The 21445-nt window shown below is 42.8% G+C and overlaps 1 protein-coding gene, 1 long non-coding RNA gene and 1 pseudogene across 3 annotated transcripts in view; all 3 read left to right on the top strand.

Annotated features, from left to right (window-relative positions):
* Positions 1-21445, top strand: part of LOC145419307 (NACHT, LRR and PYD domains-containing protein 12-like) — a 174881-nt pseudogene that overhangs the window by 59760 nt on the left and 93676 nt on the right. The window lies entirely within an intron of this gene.
* The window catches only part of LOC145425294 (uncharacterized), a 95233-nt gene that overhangs the window by 23184 nt on the left and 50604 nt on the right, over positions 1-21445 (top strand). The gene's annotated exons all lie outside the window — the stretch shown is intronic.
* Positions 3530-17830, top strand: LOC113017666 (protein NLRC3-like). Its single transcript, XM_080298285.1, has 9 exons — positions 3530-3659; positions 3772-3921; positions 4028-4141; positions 7326-7402; positions 7519-9346; positions 10857-11033; positions 12773-12949; positions 15106-15282; positions 17653-17830. The coding sequence occupies exons 1-9, from the start codon at positions 3571-3573 to the stop codon at positions 17828-17830; spliced, it is 2967 nt and encodes a 988-aa protein (XP_080154411.1). The 5' UTR covers positions 3530-3570.

Raw genomic sequence — 21445 nt, 5'->3', positions numbered from 1 at the left:
CATTGCACACTCAGGTCAGCTAGCTGCTCGTCCACTCTTTTTTCAAGGTTTTTTCTACGTAGTCATGATCCGTTCCTTCTCTGCTGTCTTCCTTTCCATCACATGGCGATGTTGTTTCTTGTTTTTTGAGGTCGAGTTTGAATTTAGCAGGTTTAACTATACTTGGGGCAGTCATTTTACTACTTTCGAGTGGAAACAATAACGAACACAAAGTAAATTCTGGGACAAGTTCAACGAGCTCCTAATTCGTGCGACTGCTCAACTCGCCATCTTGCGCCACCGTCTCACTACTAGATGAACTTGTGACACACATCTGCAGCAGAGGCTGAGTGGCTGCTCTCACACCTGGAGCATCCAAATCGACCCACAAACACGCTGAAAGATGCAATGCCATCAATGTGGATTGTCCAGACTGAGAGACCTCTTCCCTCTGACCCCTCCCCAAACCCTCAAACCCTCCTACCCACCTCGACATACAAACTCTGTGTGGCTTCACGTGTTCTGTTGATGTTTACATGATCGAAATAACTTGAACACAAACACAAACAAACAAAGAGGAAGACCGCACCGGAAGGAAACAACTACAAGTCCCAGCATCCTCTGTGTTTAGGGAGCAGCAGTGAAAGTGAAAGCAGGAGGAGGAAGGTGGAGCTGAGGCAGGTGAGTGTTAACATGAATATGTTTCTTCTTATGACATAAAATAATTCCACGCTGTTCGTGTCTGTGGGTGAAATGTGAGGCCGGTCGGCTCCTCTGAGCGCTGGTTTCCTGTAAGTAGAGAGGAAGTGAGTTTAGCTGAGCCTCCGTTTAGTGTGAGAGAGCAGGAGGAGAGTGAGAGCTGTGCTGAGGCAGGGTGAGTGTTAACACCGCTCTGACATTACTGTGTCTCTGTGGCGGGAACAACAGGCTCCGTCAGTGGAGGCAAAAATAATCAGACTTTGGTTTTTCAAAGGAAACAACTTTATGTCGGAAGTTCCCGCACGCTCATTGGATAACGATGTGTCAATCTCGAGCTATTAGCCAATGAGCGTGCGGATTCACAGAAAGACCCGCCTTTATCACGGGACTTTAAAAACTACAATGGCGACAGAAACTCCGTGAGTGGAGTTCAGGGTGACGTTATGAAACTGTGACGTTTGAGCCACTTCCCGTTGAACGTGAAACTGATGGTTTCTGGTGTTTGGGTCTGTTTTTCTGTATTTATGCAGATAAAGTGTAAACTCAGATGAATTATACCATCAAATGTTAAAGGAAAATATCAGGATGAGTGTCTGTGAGCTGAGAAGGACGTGAAGCGAGCAGTTTATCCCAGAGCTGAAGCTGCTCTGTGTGCAGAGATGAGCTCAGATTCCTGCTGTGATTGATCAACAGTCACAGAAATGTAGACTTGTAGTTATTACTGCAGTATGGTCACAGCAGATACTGATAAACATGTATTATGAGGATGATGATCAAGTTTCTCACTCTCTCCTTTAAATCTCAGTTTTTTTCTTCTTCACAGTTTATCTGTTAATTTATTAATGAATAACACTGAAAGAGTTTCTGTTATATTTCCCCTTGAACATCAGCTTATTAGGGCGGCATTAGGAAATAGCCCCCCTCCAAAGAATGAATAAATGAATGATGATAATAATAAAATGATTCAAAAGCAGAGCTCAGAGTGGTAGAATGGTCAAACATGGATCCACGGGTGGTTCAACTGCATTTGGTGACGTGACTAAAGCAAATCTTTCAAATAATCCCACCATCAACGGGATGTTGTCTCCTTTACTACGGTTACTTTACTTGGTCACCGTGTGAATTTCTTTGAAATGAACCAAATTCTTTTATTTGTTGGTTGTTGCCTATTTAACCTCTACAGTCAGGAAAGGAGGAGATGAGGCCTCAACAATGTTGGGTTGTAGCTGTGGTTCAGGTTAGAGTGAGTGTCCATGGAATAAATGTAAGTCAGTGAACTGGAAACATGACTGTGTTCAAACTTTGTTTTCCTTTTTATAATGAGTCTAATCAAAGGTGGACAGAAGTATCTCCACTGTGACTTTTCTGTGTCACCATCAGAGCTTCTGCACAGTGTTTCTGGGGCAGATAACATTGCAGCATTATGGAGACATTATGGAGACAAAAAGAAAAGCGTCTGGACTTCTTTAAGTTAAACTGTATATATGTATATATATATGTATATATATATGTATATATATATGTATATGTGTATATATGTATGTATATATATATATATATATATATATATATATATAAAATTGTAGGTTGTGTATCCTTCAGGTGTTAATGGGGTTATTGAAAATGTGTATATGTGCGTATGTGTGTATATACGTAGGTATGGATAGATAGAAACATATATGTGTATATATTAAAAAAAAAAAAAAAATTACACATAACATATAATGTAATTACAAGGAGGTATTTCTGTAGTCTATTGATACTAGATAGTGGAAAAGGGGTGGGATTAAATAAGCTTATGCTTCTTCCTGCTCCTTTTTGAACATGGACGTTATTTGGAGTTGTGGTTGCTCGTTTTCCTTTTGTTTGCTTTGTTCATTTGTCTCTTTTAATTCTATTTTTTTTTTTTTTAAATACTTTTTCAACATGTTCAAAATAAAGATTCAATCAATCAATTCAATCAAAAACTTAAAGAAGTCCAGACGCTTTTCTTGGACTGTTGGTTTCAGTGTTGAGTCTCATTCACACACTCCCTCAGACTCTTCACACACACTGATTTGCTGACATAAACACACTCCTGTGTGCTTCACACACACACTGAGGACCATCTACAGACTGTGAGCTCCGTCTTCTTTGTCTTTGGAGCCGAACTCTGACAAAGTTAGGAACAAAACTTTCTCCAGCGTGTGAACTTTCCTCCTAGACTCAGTCTGAGCAGTCAGACCACATATTTCTAAAGCAGCACATGAAGGTGTGGCTCACACACACACAGGTGAAGGAAACAGCTGCAGTATTAAAAACTGCTTCACTGTCTACAAATATATGAACTGAATGTTTCTTTCAGGCTGTAAAAACCTTATTTATCCTCCATTACAGTCCTGCATTCAGAGCATTACTTCTGTTATATTAGTACATGTATTTTATTCTGATGAACACATGAAACTCTGAGCTGGATTGAATCCATTGAATCAGAGTCCAGGACTCAGACTAAACACACTGAATGTGTCCTGAGCTCGGCCGCTGTTCCACAGTAACTGCTGTCAGAGTCACTGTTACTGAGTTAGCTTAGCTAGCAGAGCAGCTAGCAGTTAGAGTATGAACTCTGTAAGCAGTCAGCTCGGTCCTGGACATGGTTACTGACATAAAGCTGCTCTCTGCAGCCATGTTTGACCTGCTGCTTTGTAGGACTACAGTAATGGAGGATTTGGAGGCTGAACTGGGCTCTGTGACACTTTTTGTAGTGAACTGATGAAAGCTGTGTCTCAGATGGATGTTAGTCCAACACATCAGACACGACCTCTGCAGCTCTCAGTTGATGTGCACATGAATGATTTGTGTTTCCTCTGCAGGTGAAGGTAGAAAGTGTGTGTGAGCTGATGTGAACTGAGCAGCATGGATCAGTGTGAGGACAGAGAGGAGGGAGTCCCTCCCTCTAAAAGCACTCTGTGTGGGGAACATGAGAGCCAGACCAAAGCTCAGAGGTGAGATGACCATCTCTAACCGTCCATGACTCTTCTCCATGTCACAGCTCAGCACTCACATCACTGCTCCATCATTATTCACACTCATACCTCTGTGTGTGTTGTTTTAAAGCCCAGAGCTGTGGGGCGTACCAGGCTCAGCTGGACATAACCCTGAAACTAATCCAGAGCCTGGACCTGAACCCAGCTGTGTTTCCTTAAAGAGCAACGAGTCGAAGGATGCTGCTGTAAACTTTAACAAAAGACTGTTATGTGACAAAGAGTAAGTACATTATTTTTATGAGATTGTTCATCATGTCTTTAATTTAATGTTTCCAGTTTTTCCTTCCTGTCTCATGAAGCTGTGACATTTATTGTTTTTCTTTTAGGATCAATAAGAGGCCAGAATCTCCTGGACCTGAACCCAGCTGTGTTTCCTTAAAGAGCAACGTGTCGAAGGGTTTTGATATAAACTTTAAAGGATGTTCTTCTGCTGCTGAGAGGTAATGTGTGTCTAGATGTTGTTCCTGACTCTGTATTTTTGAATAAATCCTCATGTTTAATATCAGCTCAGCTCTTTTTCACACATTTCTATGTTGGTATGTGAAGCGGTGTGTGTTGGAGTGTTTCCACAAACACAGCAGTCAGAGTGGAAAGAGTGGATGTTGTAGGAGGTGTTTGTGTAGTGAAGAGGCTGAGTGTCTGTAGGACTCCAGCTGCTCCAGCAGGTGTCTCCTTTGTGCTTTGCTTCAAACACAGTGTAGGGAGGAGCTTCCACTCAGGTGTTTCAGGTGTTGCTGGATGGAGGAGGACAAATAGTTTTTCCCTTCAGTGACACTTCAGCAGCTCAATGTTCTGGGAGATGTTTGTCTTTATGAAGGTTTATGGATTCTTGTTCTTACTTTGGTTAAACTGAGCAATACATTTTCCATCTAACATTTAAAGTAAATTTCCAGGTGAATAAAAGATCTGCAGCTGCAGCCTCTGTGATGTTTCACAGTCTGAAAGTAACAAATTCAACCAGAGTTCAAACAAAGGCTTAATATACGTGTGTGTTTGATATAATGCCAACAAGTACAAACAGGTGTTCTTACAGGTCTTAATCACAGAGCTCTGATAAGTCTGGTGACTTTCACACTCAGCAATTTTGCTGCCTTTTATTTTATATTGGCCTTTTTAAAGCCCTTCAAAGTCTCCCACATTCATACAGAGCTTTTAACACCAAACTCCTTTACAGTCCTTCTCCTCTCACACACGATCACACGACTGATTTGTCTGCAGCAGCTGTGTTACTGCTAGTATTTTATTATGTGTGTAATCTCCTCATATTGTTCCTGTGGTTTAGTTTGACTTCCTTCTGCAAACTCAGCTGCTCTGTTGCTGATACACGTCTCCATGAATATGATTGATCAGATGCTGCCAACACCATGTGTTTCATGTGAGCGCTCAGCTGAAACCCTGGGTTGACTTATCGAGTTAATAACAAGCTTCACGTGACTGTGAATGCTAAAGTGAATCCAGATAAAGGAAAGAGACCCTGCTAATGTTGGACTCACTTCTTAGTGTAGATCCCAGGAGGAAGTTCAACATAGCCATTCTTTGTGCTAGCTCGACCAAACCTGAGACCACAGTGCAGGATAATGATCATCATCTGTCTCTGTCAAGGACATTTAAACTCCACAAATAACAAACATAATTATATTTGATCATTAAAAATGATGATTAAACAAAGTGTCAAACATACTTAAGTAGAAGGACTGATGTTTGTGTTAAAATACCCTCTTAAAGCTGAAATACTGATTCAACTTCTTTCTCCAAAAGTTGATTCTGTTCATCTGGACGTAGCGTTTTGTGGGAGAAACGTTTCGTCATCATCCAGGTGACTCCTTCAGTCTCAGCTGACTGCAGGTTTCCAATCTTATAAACAGGACATTTGCATAATGACTGAAACCAGCCCACTGAAGGAACAATGGGCTGTGAGGTCAGTTCCTTAATCTTAATTATGCAATTCTCATGACCATTGATCAACAACCACTGATCAATGGTCATGAGTCCCATTCACAGAGAGTTGGGGAACGGCTGCAATCACAGCATGTAAGATGGTGACAGATGTACCCTTAGGCCCCCTCCTCCATTCAGAGATGGTCTTTCCCTTTTCACGTAAATGGCCTCCTTGACTCCGCCCTCAAACCAGCGTTCCTCCCTGTCCAGGATTTTACATCCTCATCATTGAAAGAGTGTCCACTGGCCTGCAGGTGTAAATAGACTGCAGAGTCCTGGCCTGACGAGGTGGCTCTGCTGTGTTGTAGCCAGAGGTTGTTTGGTTTCCCCGATGTATAAATCCTGACAATCCTCCTGCACTTAGCAGCGTACACTATGTTACTCTGTTACTCTGATCCTTGGGGTGGACCAGTTTTTGGCGCAGCGTGTTTTGGGGTTTAAAAGCCACAGAGACCCGGTGTTTAGAAAAAATCTGTCTCAACTGCTCCGATACTCCTGACACGTACGGGATCACTACAGGTTTTTGCTTAAGCAGCGGCTGGTAAATGTGGTTATCCCAGCTTTGACAAAAGTCCAGCTGGGATAACCACATTTACTCTACGTCCAGATGAACAGAATCAACTTTTGGAGATTTACTTTCCTGGATGATTGAGAATGGATCAAGACGTTCCTCCTAAAGTGTTATTCATGCTGCTGGGATGGGCTGTGGCAAAGAGAACAGAGAAAATCAAAATCAGAGTTTTTCTCTGAATTAAAAGCAAGGAAACAACAATATATTCTACATGGTGAAACTGATGGTTTCTGGTGTTTGGGTCTGTTTTTCTGTATTTATGCAGATAAAGTGTAAACTCAGATGAATTATACCATCAAATGTTAAAGGAAAATATGAGGATGAGTGTCTGTGAGCTGAGAAGGACGTGAAGCGAGCAGTTTATCCCAGAGCTGAAGCTGCTCTGTGTGCAGAGATGAGCTCAGATTCCTGCTGTGATTGATCAACAGTCACAGAAATGTAGACTTGTAGTTATTACTGCAGTATGGTCACAGCAGATACTGATAAACATGTATTATGAGGATGGATGATCAAGTTTCTCACTCTCTCCTTTAAATCTCAGTTTTTTCTTCTTCACAGTTTATCTGTTAATTTATTAATGAATAACACTGAAAGAGTTTCTGTTATATTTCCCCTTGAACATCAGCTTATTAGGGCGGCATTAGGAAATAGCCCCCCTCCAAAGAATGAATAAATGAATGATGATAATAATAAAATGATTCAAAAGCAGAGCTCAGAGTGGTAGAATGGTCAAACATGGATCCACGGGTGGTTCAACTGCATTTGGTGACGTGACTAAAGCAAATCTTTCAAATAATCCCACCATCAATGGGATGTTGTCTCCTTTACTACGGTTACTTTACTTGGTCACCGTGTGAATTTCTTTGAAATGAACCAAATTCTTTTATTTGTTGGTTGTTGCATATTTAACCTCTACAGTCAGGAAAGGAGGAGATGAGGCCTCAACAATGTTGGGTTGTAGCTGTGGTTCAGGTTAGAGTGAGTGTCCATGGAATAAATGTAAGTCAGTGAACTGGAAACATGACTGTGTTCAAACTTTGTTTTCCTTTTTATAATGAGTCTAATCAAAGGTGGACAGAAGTATCTCCACTTTGACTTTTCTGTGTCACCATCAGAGCTTCTGCACAGTGTGGAGAAAGATCCAGAAGCAGAGCTGGACTGCAGACAGCCAGTCAGAGCAGCTGTGTACAAAGTAAGACTGAACATCTGTCTGCTGATGGACTCATTTCTGAAAACTGGACTTCTTGTGTTGTTCAGACATTGAAGAGTTTTCTTTCTCTTTAGTCTCATTGTTTTTCTTTCTTTCAGCAGATGTTGGTCTGCAGGAGGTTTTAGATGAACATAAGATCAGTCTGAGGAGGAGATGTGAACGTGTGACTGAAGGAAGTGATGAAACAGGAAGTAGAACCCTCCTCAACACCATCTACACTGAGCTCTACATCACAGAGGGACAGAGTGAAGAGGTTCATACCCAACATGAGGTGAGGCAGCTGGAGACAGCTTCCAAGATGGACGCCCTCCATGACGCTCCAATCAGGTGCCAGGACATCTTTAAAGCCTTACCTGACCAACAGAGACCCATCAGAGTGGTTCTGACCAACGGCGTGGCTGGTGTTGGAAAAACCTTCTCAGTGCAGAAGTTCACTCTGGACTGGGCAGAGGGCTTGGAGAACCAACATGTCAGTGTGGTGGTTCTGCTTTCATTCAGGGAGCTGAACCTGATCAGAGATGAGCAGTACAGTCTTCTGGAGCTGCTCCATGTTTTCCATCCAACATTACAGAAGGTCACAGCAGAGAAGCTGGCTGTCTCTCAGCTTTTGTTCATCTTTGACGGCCTGGATGAAAACAGACTTTCATTGGATTTCACCAACAGGAAGCTGCTGTCTGATGTCACACAGAAGTCATCAGTCAGCCAGCTGCTGACAAACCTCATCCAGGGGAATCTGCTTCCCTTCGCTCTCGTCTGGATAACTTCCCGACCCGCAGCAGCCAATCAGATCCCTCCTACATGTGTTGACAGGCTAACAGAAGTACGAGGCTTCACTGACGCCCAGAAGGAGGAGTACTTCAGGAGGAGATTCAGTGATGAAGAGCTGTCCAGCAGAATCATCTCCCACATGAAGACATCCAGGAGCCTCCACATCATGTGTAGTATCCCAGTCTTCTGCTGGATCACTGCTACAGTTCTGGAGCACATGTTGACTACAGAGCAGAGAGGAGAGCTGCCCAAGACCCTGACTGACATGTACTCACACTTCCTGCTGGTTCAGACAAAGAGGAAGAAGAACAAGTACCATGAGGGACATGAGACGAGTCCACAGGAGCTGACGGAGGCTGACAGGGAAGTTCTTCTGAAGCTGGGGAGGCTGGCGTTTGAACATCTGGAGAAAGGAAACATCATGTTCTACCAAGAAGACCTGGAGCAGTGTGGTCTGGATGTGACAGAGGCCTCGGTGTACTCAGGAGTTTGTACAGAGATCTTCAAAAGAGAGTGTGAGATCTTCCAGAAACCAGTCTACTGCTTTGTTCATCTGAGCATTCAGGAGTTTCTGGCTGCTGTCTACATGTTCCACTGTCACACCAGCAGGAAGACAGAGGTGCTGAAGATGTTTCTAAAATCAGAATCTTTCACCAAGAAGATTTCCAGTCTTTTTGATGACAAAGATCTCCAATCACTTGATGTATTTCTGAGCAGAGCCATGTATAAATCCCTCCAGAGTAAAAATGGCCACCTGGACCTGTTTGTTCGCTTCCTTCATGGCCTCTGTCTGGAGTCCAACCAGAGACTCTTAGTAGGTCTGCTGGGTCAGACAGAGATCAGTCCAGGAACCATCCAGAGAGTCATCAACAACCTGAAGGAGATGAACAGTTATGGAATCGCTCCTGACAGAAGCATCAACATCTTCCACTGTCTGATGGAGATGAACCACCTCTCATTATTTCAGGAGATCCAAGAGTTCCTGAAGTCAGAGAACAGATCAGAGAAGAAACTCTCTGACATCCAGTGCTCAGCTCTGGCCTTCATGCTGCAGATGTCAGAGGAGGTTCTGGATGAGTTGGACCTGCAGAAGTACAACACATCAGAGCGGGGACGACAGAGACTGATTCCAGCTGTGAGGAACTGCAGAAAGGCTAGGTGAGTCCAGATGTGATCATTAACATCATTGATCAGTGTAGGTTGGTAGTTTAATGTTGAAAATAAAATCAGATTGTAACCACAAAGTGTTTGTGTCCGTACGCTGCAACCTTCCACACCATTCCTTTATTGTACAGACTCAGCAGCAGCTCCATGGATCCCAAATCCAAGAGTGGAGAACAGATTTGAAGTGTGTCACATCCATGCAGTCACAGCTGTGTCCACCATGTTTCCACTGATATTAATCCTGTTCAATGACATGTTTCATATCAGTGAATATGTTCTTTAGGACGTCCACTGACATGTTTAAGTGTCCTGCTGGAAATCACTCAAATCATCCATGAAATCCATGAAAAATCCTTTTAGTGTTTCTAACTTCACCCTCTGTCCTCTCTCTCTCTCCATCCTCCTCACTGCTTCTTTCACTGATAATCACACAAACATCGTATTCAGCTACAAAATAACACAATAATATCATCTGATGATCATTATTATAAGAGCAGGATCCATATTTGATATCAGAGTAACACACTGCTTGGTTATGTGCAGTCATCATCAGTGACTGTGGGTCAAACAGAAGCTCTCTGATTGGTTGCTGACCTTGGTCACCTGTCCACTCTCACCTGTTTGTGTTTGCTCTCTCTTTGCTGTCTCCATCCTCTCTCTCCTTTCTCTCCCTCTCTGTCTTTGTACGTCACTCAGGTCCAATGGAAACAGTGACCTTTACAAACCAATCAAAGACAAACTGATCCATGTCAGGTTATAACAATATTCAAAGTGAATACAGGCTGCTGCTGGACACAGACAGGTAACATCATTTTGACTTGCTGTCACCTGGATCTGGACTCATAAACACTGAAGCCCTGAACAGGAATACAAATCATTTTCTGCCAACTAGCGACACACCAGCAGATAATGGCTCAGAAAGCTCAAATGAGCCAATCATTTCTGTGTTTAGTTCCCCTGAAATCAGATCTGATATCAGCAGATCTGAGTTCATTCATCATTATTGTCCAGTGATGAGATTTCTGCTCCGTTTGGTAACAGTCAGCAGGTTTTTCCTGCGTGTGGACGTGAACAGTCGTACCTGACAGCAGGTAGCAAACAGAGATCATCTTTCCAGCTGGAACTCTTCACTGAGCTGAACTCATTCAAAATGTTCTGGAGTCAAAACAGGAAACAGTCCAAATGTGTGTCTTCAGTCTGACTCTGGATCAGATCTCAGTGACAGACTGTGGACATTATGGAAGCCTAAATGTGACACCATCTTCCTCCTTCATCTGCAGATTAAAGCCAAACAAAGATTCTCATTAAAAGTCTGCAGGTCTGAGAGAGACTCAATCGTTGTGTCATGTCAAACACAGTAAGAGGAGCTGAAGCACAGATGTGAAGAGCAGATTCATCAGATTATGACCTCACTCTGTTTTGTCTTCATATACATTCAGTCTGTGTTTATAATGCAGATTTTCTGCTTTTATAATAACACATTTTATATTTTCTATCATCACAGACTGACTCAGTGTCGACTCTCAGAGTCTCACTGTGAAGTTGTGGCCTCAGCTCTGAAGTCCAACCCCTCCCATCTGACACAGCTGGACATGAGTGGAAATAATGACCTCCAGGATTCAGGTGTGAAGCTTCTGTGTGCTGGACTGGAGAGTCCAAACCGTCGACTGGAGACTCTGAGGTGAGTTCACTGACTGCGGCTGTTGTTGTTTTTCTATATTTCAGGTCTTTGATGTTTGAAACTTTCTTTAGTTCCTAAATGTTCAGGATGTGTCTGAAGACAAATGTGAAGAAGTTTGAGTGCTTTCAGAAATGTTGTCTTTCCAAACGACTGAACAACAGTTTTTCCTTTTGGCTCCAAACAGAAGTGACAGACTTGAGCAGGGTTCATTTAAAGGCTGACAGAAGTGGAGTGGTGACGGGGAGATGTTTGACAGGACAGTGTTTCAGCCTCCACAGGTTCATGTTGTGCTCCATCAGTCAGTGAAGATGAAGTCAGTGCTGATGAGGCTGTAGAGTGTGTGAGGGATGTGAATGAGGATGATGAAGATCTGATGATAGCAGATAAAAACAGGCTGCAGAGACTTTGAGCCATACAGGGCACACAGTGTGTGTACAGAACAGCTGAAATCATTATGGAGGCCTCACTGGGATATGGAAGCATCACAGTACAGCTTCAGTGAAGCATTAAAGTCTCTGATATGAGATGAGAAATGAAGCAGCCAGAGCTTTTTCATGAGTGGAAATCCACTGTGACTGTGAGCTGCTGCTACAGCCTCCAGATTAGCCAGCAGCTCATCCTGCTCAACATTTCCTCACCAACTTTAATGGAAGTGTGATGTTTTCAGCTGGAGTGATGGTCAGGGTGGCCTCCCTCTCCTCTTCTTCTCCTCTTCCTCTTTCATTTGTAAAGCCACTTCTGCTGCTTTCATTCATTTGGAAGTCCTGTAGCTGAGTTTGGGAGAGACTAACAGCCTCGGCAGCAGAGGGGAGAAAGGCTGTAACACCACCACTTTACTCTGTTCTACCTGTCACATCATTTTATCAGGAAACAAATATGCTCATGTTTTTACTATGTTTGTCTTGAAGATGTAAGAAGATCACATGGTGCTTTTTATTATTGTGTTGGTTTGTTTGCTGTCTCTTGGATGGAGCCCAGCTGTGCGTGGCCCCTGGGCCTGTGGTCAGAGTGTGTGCTGGATAATCCGGCCCAGGATGAGGCCAAACTGACATGGGATGAAATGTCTGTCACATAATTGAGCTTAGTGTAGTTTCATTTCTGCACAATTTAAAAACAACCAAAACTTTGTTCTGTCTTTTCTATGTTATACTGTAGACTTTCTTTGATACTGTGTCCAAAAGGAGCAGCTTTTACTTTGAAAGGGAGGCGTCTCTGTTTCCTCTTCAGGTTGGATGATGGAAGCAAATGAGTGTGCGATGTTCTTTCAGTGTTGCACTTTGTAGACGCTCCCTGAGCACTGGTCTCACAGCCAGCTGCACATAGAGACCAGTGTTGTTAGTCCAGGTCAGAAGATGACTTGTTGGAATGAAAATGAGCTTGTAGTTTGTCTGCTTTAATCATGTGACTGGAAAAGGTGTTGGACTTCAAATATGTCCATTTCTTTCACACTTCACCTTTAAAAGTGAAGCCTTGTGGTTCCTGGAAGGAAAAACACGACTTTTTCAAGTCTTTGTCCTGTTTTTATGATAAATGTACGACTTTAATGTGAAACATTCAGAGTTTTTTCTCTTGTTGTGTTTGTTTGAAGCTGCTTCCTGTTGGCTTCAGCTGTTTGGAGTTTCCATTTTCTAAACTTCTACATTCTGAACCTTCTTCAGCTCTGAACAGATGATGAAACACTGAATGATTTCAAGCTCACACTTTGTCTAATAAACTTACATCTTTCATTCTTTATACAGATTGTATCGCTGTGGTTTGTCAGAGATCAGCTGTGATTATCTGGCAGCAGCGCTGAAGTCCAACCCCTCCCATCTGAGACAGCTGGACCTGAGCTCCAACTACAAGCTGCAGGATTCAGGAGTGAAGCATCTGTGTGGTTTCCTGGAGAGTCCAGGATGTGGACTTGAAACTCTGAGGTCAGTCAGCATGTTTTAGTTGTGCTGAGATGAATATGATGTGAAAGTTGTGCTGACACTAAACTGCAGACATCAGGCTGATATTATACTGATCCACACTGAGGATCTTCATGGTAAAGTCTGTTTTCTTCTTCTCTGGTTTAGTCCATTGACTGCAGCAGAACAATGTTCACATTTCAAACAGTGAGACTCAACGTATGGCCCGCGGCCCACACGCGGCCTGCCCACCTTTCCTGATTCAGAGAGAGGGGACCCTGATTAACTGTGTAGTGTTCTTCCTCACAGTTCTAAGTATCAGACACAACAATGAATAATCCACAGCTGACTGTGTTTAGCAGGTCAAAGGTCACGGCACACAGCAGACAGTGGGAAATATTATAATTCTGATCATTTATCAGCACATATCCATATGTATAAAAACAAAGCTGACACTGTGAGACTTGATCAGAGGTGTGATCATCACAGCAGAGGCCTTTGTGTCAAAGTCACTGAGGATCAAACAGAAACACATGAAGCAGATTTTCCTGTTCTGGCTTTTTATAGCAGATAACCTTCAAAATATTCTGCAGTCCATCAAAAACTGAAGCAAACCATGAATCAACATGTGAACATGAGCTGATGCTGCTGAAGTGAAGCAAAGTTACAGAGGTTTGATTACAGACACAGCTGAGAGTTTGTAATCTGTCATCATTTTAAAAGGTTTACATTTCTTCAGTATTGAACAGCAGAAATGAGGCTTTGTTTTCGGAGGCCGACAGCAGTGAACACAACAGCAGACTGGTGCGTAATAAGCAGTGAATAATGCAGGAAACAGATTTTTGAAGGTAAACTGTTCTTGAAGTACACTGAGAGAGAGAGAGCTGTGCAGGAAGTAAACGTCAAAGTCAGAGAGAATTCATGACGATGTTCATCAAACGTAAAGCGTAGTTTGGATCTTCTTCTGCTGCTGGTTCAGTCAGTTTTGGTTGGAGACAGATGAAACCTGCAGCTTCAGGATCTGTGAGCTGTCCACTGTCAGCCCCGACGGCGTGTCCGTGTACGTGCCGTCGAGTGAACGATCCACGCTCTGTGTTTCCATCTTTGTGTGTTTAGCTGCTCTCATTTACTGTTTTATCTGTTTGCTTGTTCTTGAAATACTTTTGGGAGCTTTAACCTGAGACTCTGGCAAAATACATTTATATTAAAAATCGATTCAGGATTGAATGAATCAACATCGCTTTATTCAAATTAAAACCATTTAAATAGGAAAATCCATTTTTTTACAGCCGCCTCTAATGCTGGGTAATGTCAGCTGGTCCATGTGCAGCTGGCTGTGAGGCTCAGGGAGCGTCTACAAAGTGCAACACTGAAAGAACATCATCCATAAATATTGAGTAATAACTGGACTCTCATACAGCGAGACTCAAATGCCTTTAAACATCAGCTTATCCTGCTGATCCAAGTCCAACACTGAGTTTGTAAAAACATGTTTGTCAATCATTTTGTTTGGTTTCTGAGGAAAATGATTCAATAACTTGCTGCTAATACACAACATTTCATCATATTTCCTCATAACCCTCTTTTGTCTGACCATTTGATCCCATTTGAATTTGCAATAAAGGATCCACAGAGTTTGGTGACAATAATGACAGTAGATGTTTGTGTGAAAGTGCTGGAAGCAAATGAGTGTGTGATGTTCTTTCAGTGTTGCACTTTGTAGACGCTCCCTGAGCACTGGTCTCACAGCCAGCTGCACATAGAGACCAGTGTTGTTAGTCCAGGTCAGAAGATGACTTGTTGGAATGAAAATGAGCTTGTAGTTTGTCTGCTTTAATAATGTGACTGGAAAAAGGTGTTGGACTTCAAATATGTCCATTTCTTTCACACTTCACCTTTAAAAGTGAAGCCTTGTGGTTCCTGGAAGGAAAAACACGACTTTTTCAAGTCTTTGTCCTGTTTTTATGATAAATGTACGACTTTAATGTGAAACATTCGTAGTTTTTTCTCTTGTTGTGTTTGTTTGAAGCTGCTTCCTGTTGGCTTCAGCTGTTTGGAGTTTCCATTTTCTAAACTTCTACATTCTGAACCTTCTTCAGCTCTGAACAGATGATGAAACACTGAATGATTTCAAGCTCACACTTTGTCTAATAAACTTACATCTTTCATTCTTTATACAGATTGAGGTGCTGTGGTTTGTCAGAGATCAGCTGTGATTATCTGGCAGCAGCACTGAAGTCCAACCCCTCCCATCTGAGACAGCTGGAGCTGAGCCTGAACAACAAGCTGCAGGATTCAGGAGTGAAGCATCTGTGTGGTTTCCTGGAGAGTCCAGGATGTGGACTTGAAACTCTGAGGTCAGTCAGCATGTTTTAGTTGTGCTGAGATGAATATGATGTGAAAGTTGTGCTGACACTAAACTGCAGACATCAGGCTGATATTATACTGATCCACACTGAGGATCTTCATGGTAAAGTCTGTTTTCTTCTTCTCTGGTTTAGTCCATTGACTGCAGCAGAACAATGTTCACATTTCAAACCTTCAAAGAAGAAGAAAAATCCTCCACTGGATAATTCACTGTGAAACTCTCCAACTCTTCATTCCACCTTAAAGTCTGTCTGACACTGAAATCCAAAGCAAAATGTGCATTTGCTTTACAGACAGCAGTCCAACACAAACATACACACATCATCCAAAACACAGTCCAACATCCAAATCTCCTCCACTGCCAGCATGAATGATGGGAAAGAGAAGGAGGAACACTCTGACATTCAGGGTTAGAATGAGTTTCATGAAGCAGACTGTGAAGATCAAAGCTGCATTAGAAAGCTTACATGAATGAATGAGTGGACAGAAGTGGACAGAGATCATCTGAAGCACTTCAAAGGCTTTAAATCAGCACATTTCTCTTTATTCTTTATCAACTCTGTTAGTTTCTCTCAGTTTTCTGTGGAATGAAGCTAACAGCAGGCTAATAAGATGCTGACCAATAGGTTTCTATTAAAGGTTGTAATTTGTATATGAAAAAGTGCTTTGGCTCAGCAGGGATCAGCTTACAGGTAGAATACAGCTGCTGGATGGGATTAGCATGTCATAGCTATCTACCAAACTGCTAACTGGGGGATTTCAGGCCATCTATGGATCATTTTTGCTAACTGTTTATTCAGCTTAGGCTCACAGGGCTGCAGCCTGTGCCCTAGCTGTCATAGGGCAAGAGGCGTGGTCCACCTGCACAGGTGAGCAGTCCATCACAGGGCCAACAGAGAGAGACAGAGAAGCACTCTCTCACATCCACACCTACAGCCAATTTAGAAGCACCAATGAACCTAAGCAGCATTTCATTGGACTGTGGGAGAACATCCAACCTCCACAGAAAGGCCAACAAGCTTCAACCTACAACCTTCTTGCTTTAAGGCACTAGTGCGAACCACTTTTCCCCATTTCAGCCCAAATCCTGCATCTTCCTGTTTCTGACTCCAGGCCAGCTCCACTAACACTTTCTCATCAGACACTGCCACCTAGTGGAGGAAGTCTTAGTTCCATTTGAAGCTTCAGATTACAGTTAGTTCCTTTACAAAGAGGTGGAGGTGGTGGGGCCACAGCACCATCATCACTGAGTGCCATAGGACACTTAACCTTTGTTTCCATATGCTGGGAACTTCCTGTTGTTCCAAGGACGACTGGAAAATGTGTGAAAACCTCCCAGTCAGTTCCTCACAGCACACTTCAATCATTTCCCTCCCACAGCATCAGGACCAGGGCTTTTTCTCTCTTTGGTCCCACTAAGAGATTTCCACACAAACACCTCATCAGTGGGACTCTCAGAGCTACCAGCCCTTTGCTACAATCACAAAGCTCTTCATTGAAATCAATGATATCAAAGCTGGAATCAAATGAGTCCAAGTCTTCTGCTGATTCAGCATCACATTCATCTTTGCTCCTTGTTCTGCATCCCCACCATGGACTTCATTCCTTTCCAAGCCAGCCTTGAGTGTCCTTTATTCAGCTCATCCTCTGCTTTACTTTTACACCTGATTTTAGCTGCTTTACCTCTCTTTCAACAAGTTTCTGTGCCTCCATCTTTTTCTTCTCTCCCTCATAACAAGACAGCTTCTTCTGCCTGAGAACATGTTGGAGTGATTTACTAATCCAGGGCTACTTATTGGGGAAAATACTTCCTGTTTCCAAAGTAATCCCCATTTTTCCCAGAAAGAGATGTAAGTAGAAATCGATGATCTAAGTGAGAACATGAGCCTTTAAAAAGTCCCAGTGGGTGCAGTCAAAGCAGTCCCTCAGTCCCAGTATATAGTCTTTGGTCCAGACTGGAACAACTGTGTGCCCAGTTTGAGCTCTCTTCAGTGCTGTGACCTGACAGACCCAGAGGGGCCATCACATCACATTTAGAAGCTCCCCTAATGGAGCCACAACACATGTCCAATACTTAGTCTGTCTTGTTGGACCAACTGGAAGAAATGATTCAAGGACTTAGTCACAGAACAGAGATTCAAATCTCCAAAATCCAACTGGCTGCATCAGGACATATAGTCTGAAACTCTGCACAGTTTCCTGTTTGAAGCTGCTTCCTGTTGGCTTCAGCTGTTTGGAGTTTCCATTTTCTAAACTTCTACATTCTGAACCTTCTTCAGCTCTGAACAGATGATGAAACACTGAATGATTTCAAGCTCACACTTTGTCTAATAAACTTACATCTTTCATTCTTTATACAGATTGATGGACTGTGGTTTGTCAAAGATCAGCTGTGATTATCTGGCAGCAGCACTGAAGTCCAACCCCTCCCATCTGAGAGAGCTGGAGCTGAGAGGAAACAACCTGAAGCATCCAGATGTGAAGCAGCTGTCTGATCTTCAGCAGAGTCCAGACTACAGACTGGAGACTCTGCTGTAAGTAGAGTGATGGAGTGAGTGGGTGGTGCTGTCAGCAGTACTGTACTAAACACAGTCAGTATGAAACAAAGATCCAGTGTTTCCTGTAAAGCTGCAGCTTCTCAGTGAAGCTGTGAGAGGAGAATGGTGACAGGCTTCAGGATTGGACACAAACACTTCCTGTTTCTGACCTTTATGGTCACCATAGTAACGGCTGACACGCTCTGATCAAACACTGTCAACAGTCAATCAACTCTCTGAACAAAGCAGCACGCAGACCAATGACTGCATTCATTTCCAAGTTTAAAGCAGTGAAGAACACAGTCTGTAGGTGAGGAAGAATTTAGTGAGAGCAGATGTTTGGATGGAATTCCTCCAGTTAACAGCTGGAACCGTCCATCTGGATTGTTGGGCTTGTTGTTGGGGTTCCTACTAGAGATGGACCGATCCGATATTACGTATCGGTATCGGTCTGATACTGACCCAAATTACTGGATTGGATATCGGTGAGAAATAAAAAATGTAATCCAATCCATTAAATATCAATAAAGCACCTCACAAAACTTGCTACACGGCGTAACTCGGCTCATAACCGTAGCACGTCGCAGCAGTATGCATCACGTGATAGAGCTGTTGTGTGTATTTGTAGCCTCACCAGCATTTCGTCTCCGAGGAAGTCATCCCATAGAGAATTAAAGCAAGTGTGTAAGTTCATCTCTGAATGTTTGTAAAGCATTCAGAGATGAACTTAACAACCAATTAATGGAGCCACTGCCTCTCGCTCTCCGGCTGCTACTTGCCTAAAGTCAGCCACAATTGTCCCACTGCCAAAGCGTACTAACATTAGCAGCCTCAACGACTACCGACCAGTTGCTCTAACATCTGTTATAATGAAGTGCTTCGAGAAACTGGTCCGACGTCACATCATGTCCTACTTGCCACCCACACTCGACCCTCTCCAGTTTGCATACAGAGCTAACAGATCAACTGAAGATGCTCCACATCACCATCTCTCACCTGGAAGTGCAGGGCCGTTACGCCAGGCTGCTCTTTGTTGACTTTAGCTCTGCTTTCAATACGATACTCCCGGACAGACTAATAGTTAAACTGCTGGAAATTGGACTTCCTTCCACCACCTGCCGCTGGATCAGAGACTTCCTCTCAGACCGTGTACAGAGAGTTAGAGTGGGGCCTCATCTTTCCTCAGCCCTCAGCCTCAACATCGGCTCTCCACAAGGCTGTGTACTGAGTCCCCTACTGTACACTCTGTACACACATGACTGTGTTAGTTCCCACCCAGACAACACAGTCATCAAGTTTGCAGATGATACCACCGTGGTGGGGCTTATCTCAGGGGGAGATGAGACTGCATACAGAGCTGAAGTTCAGAGGATGTCAGATTGGTTGATTGAAAAGTGTGCTGACATATTGCATCAGCTGCACCACAGCACACAGAAAGGCACTCCAGAGGGTCATCAACATGGCCCAAAAAATCATTGGACATCCTCTTCCCTCCCTGAAGGACCTGTACAGCACTCGCTGTCTCAAGAGGGCACGCAGCATCCTTCGGGACTGCACACACCCAGGACACCGGGTGTTTAAGCTGCTGCGGTCTGGCAGGAGGTTCAGGCTGCTGAGGTCCCGAACAAATAGACTCAAGGACAGCTTTTACAACAGGGCGATAGCCCTGATCAATGTAAATAGCTGACCTGACTGGATACCTCCCTGGACTTTTTAGGGGGAGGTAACAATGTTTAAAACGATAACAATAATATTTATATTTATAACAAGGTGCAATAATAATTAATGTGCAATAATAACAGTGTGCAATACACATACACTTATTCTTCTTTTTTATACTAAGTTAATATACTGTGTTGTGTTGTGTTGTTTGTTGCGTTGTGATGTGTCATATCGTGTCGTGTTGTGTTATATGTAGTGCCGACGTAGGACAGTTTTTCCAATTTCATTGTACTACTGTACTATGTATGACTGTGCAATGACAATAAAGAGTTATCTTATCTTATCTTATCTTACTTCAATCATGAAACTGCTTAATGATCAGCTGATCGGCTTTTCTGTCGCGAGTCCGTCTCTCTTGTTTGTTTTTGGCCCACTTTGCACCAGAAAGAGGAAACCAGCGGCTGAACAACAGCAGAACGTTTAAGCTTGATAAGCTGTTGTTAGAATTTATTTAATATTAATTTCTACACCAGGATCTTTTTCTACAGCTGACAGCTGGTAACTGTGCAGGGGCGGATCTAGCAAAGTTTAGCCAGGGGGGCCGATAGGGCATGAACAAGGAAAAGGGGGCACAAAGACATAATTTTCTTTCTTATTCTCATTTAAAATGTCGAACTTTTAATAAATAATTATCTGACTCTTACACCCAAAGTTTTAATCTGATGTAAAATATATAGAAGTCCATTACTGTATATAGTAACTGTTAAGTCTAATATACCCTAGTAAGCTATAGTACTTTTTCCTTTGGGAAGGTACTATCTGTGAGTTCTGTAATTATGTTGAAGAAAGATTTTGAATCTATTTAATTATTCTTGAAAAAAAATTCTTTCTGTGCATTTTTTCCCCTGCATCAAATTAAATTTGATTACATCGATTAAGCATCATGAGATGGAGGGTGGTTCCCTATTTTATTTTTTGCTGGGAGTTTGCAACCCTATTAGTCAGGTTGCTTAATATTTCTGCTAAGTACGCTTTAAAATACCAGAATAGGGAGGATGTTGCAGGTTTAAGTTTATTAGATTGATCAGTGTTGCTGAACTATGAAATATTTTGGGCGCAGTGTATTTTTTTTACATACAGGTATAACAGAATAGCTTTAGTGTTCGTTTGTTTTTTAAACTTGCGTATGAACTTATACAAAATGCAGCAAAATATTAAAAAAACGTTTTATTGATTAAAAAACACTATATCGGATTCATATCGGTATCGGCAGATATCCAAATTTATGATATCGGTATCGGTATCGTGCCATCTCTAGTTCCTACAGAGCTCAGAGTGGACACACCAAGGTTCTTCTAATGAATGAAAGTCCAAACTCAAACTAGGAGGGAAAAACATTTTCATCAACTTCAATAAAAATCCAAAGATTAGAAAAAGTGAAGCAACAATGAGTCCTAGTACAGTCCCAGCACTGAAGTCCCTGCTGCTCTTTATACTGGATGTGCTGGATCACTGACTGACAGCTGATGAAGAGTCTCTGGAAACACTCGTTTATCTCCTCTGCTCTTCCTTCTTCTCTCTGCAGGTGGAGCTGATGATGGTAAACAGGATGGCGAGTGTGCTGAGAGAGGAGGAGCTGTGTCCTGATGATCCAGAGAGGTTGAAGCAGCAGCAGCTTGTGTGTAGAGACGCTCTGACTGGGCCATGTTACTGGGAGGTGGAGAGGAGAGCTTCATCCAGCAGTGACTGACAGAGGAATGAGAAGAAGTGCAGATGACTGTCAGTGCTGCAGAGTGAACTGCTCTGAGAACAGCTCCACTGTCAGACACAATGTAGAGTCCAGCATCATCCCTGTGTGTCCCTCTGGATCTGACAGAGGATCATCAGTGTATCTGGACTGCTCTGCTGCTGCTCTGTCCTTCTACAGTCTCTGCACAGTCTCTGTCTGACTCTG

The sequence above is a fragment of the Astatotilapia calliptera genome, chromosome 3 (genome assembly GCF_964374335.1).
Source record: "Astatotilapia calliptera chromosome 3, fAstCal68.1, whole genome shotgun sequence".
NCBI lineage: Eukaryota > Metazoa > Chordata > Actinopteri > Cichliformes > Cichlidae > Astatotilapia > Astatotilapia calliptera.
This window is presented reverse-complemented; position numbering and strand designations above follow the sequence as displayed.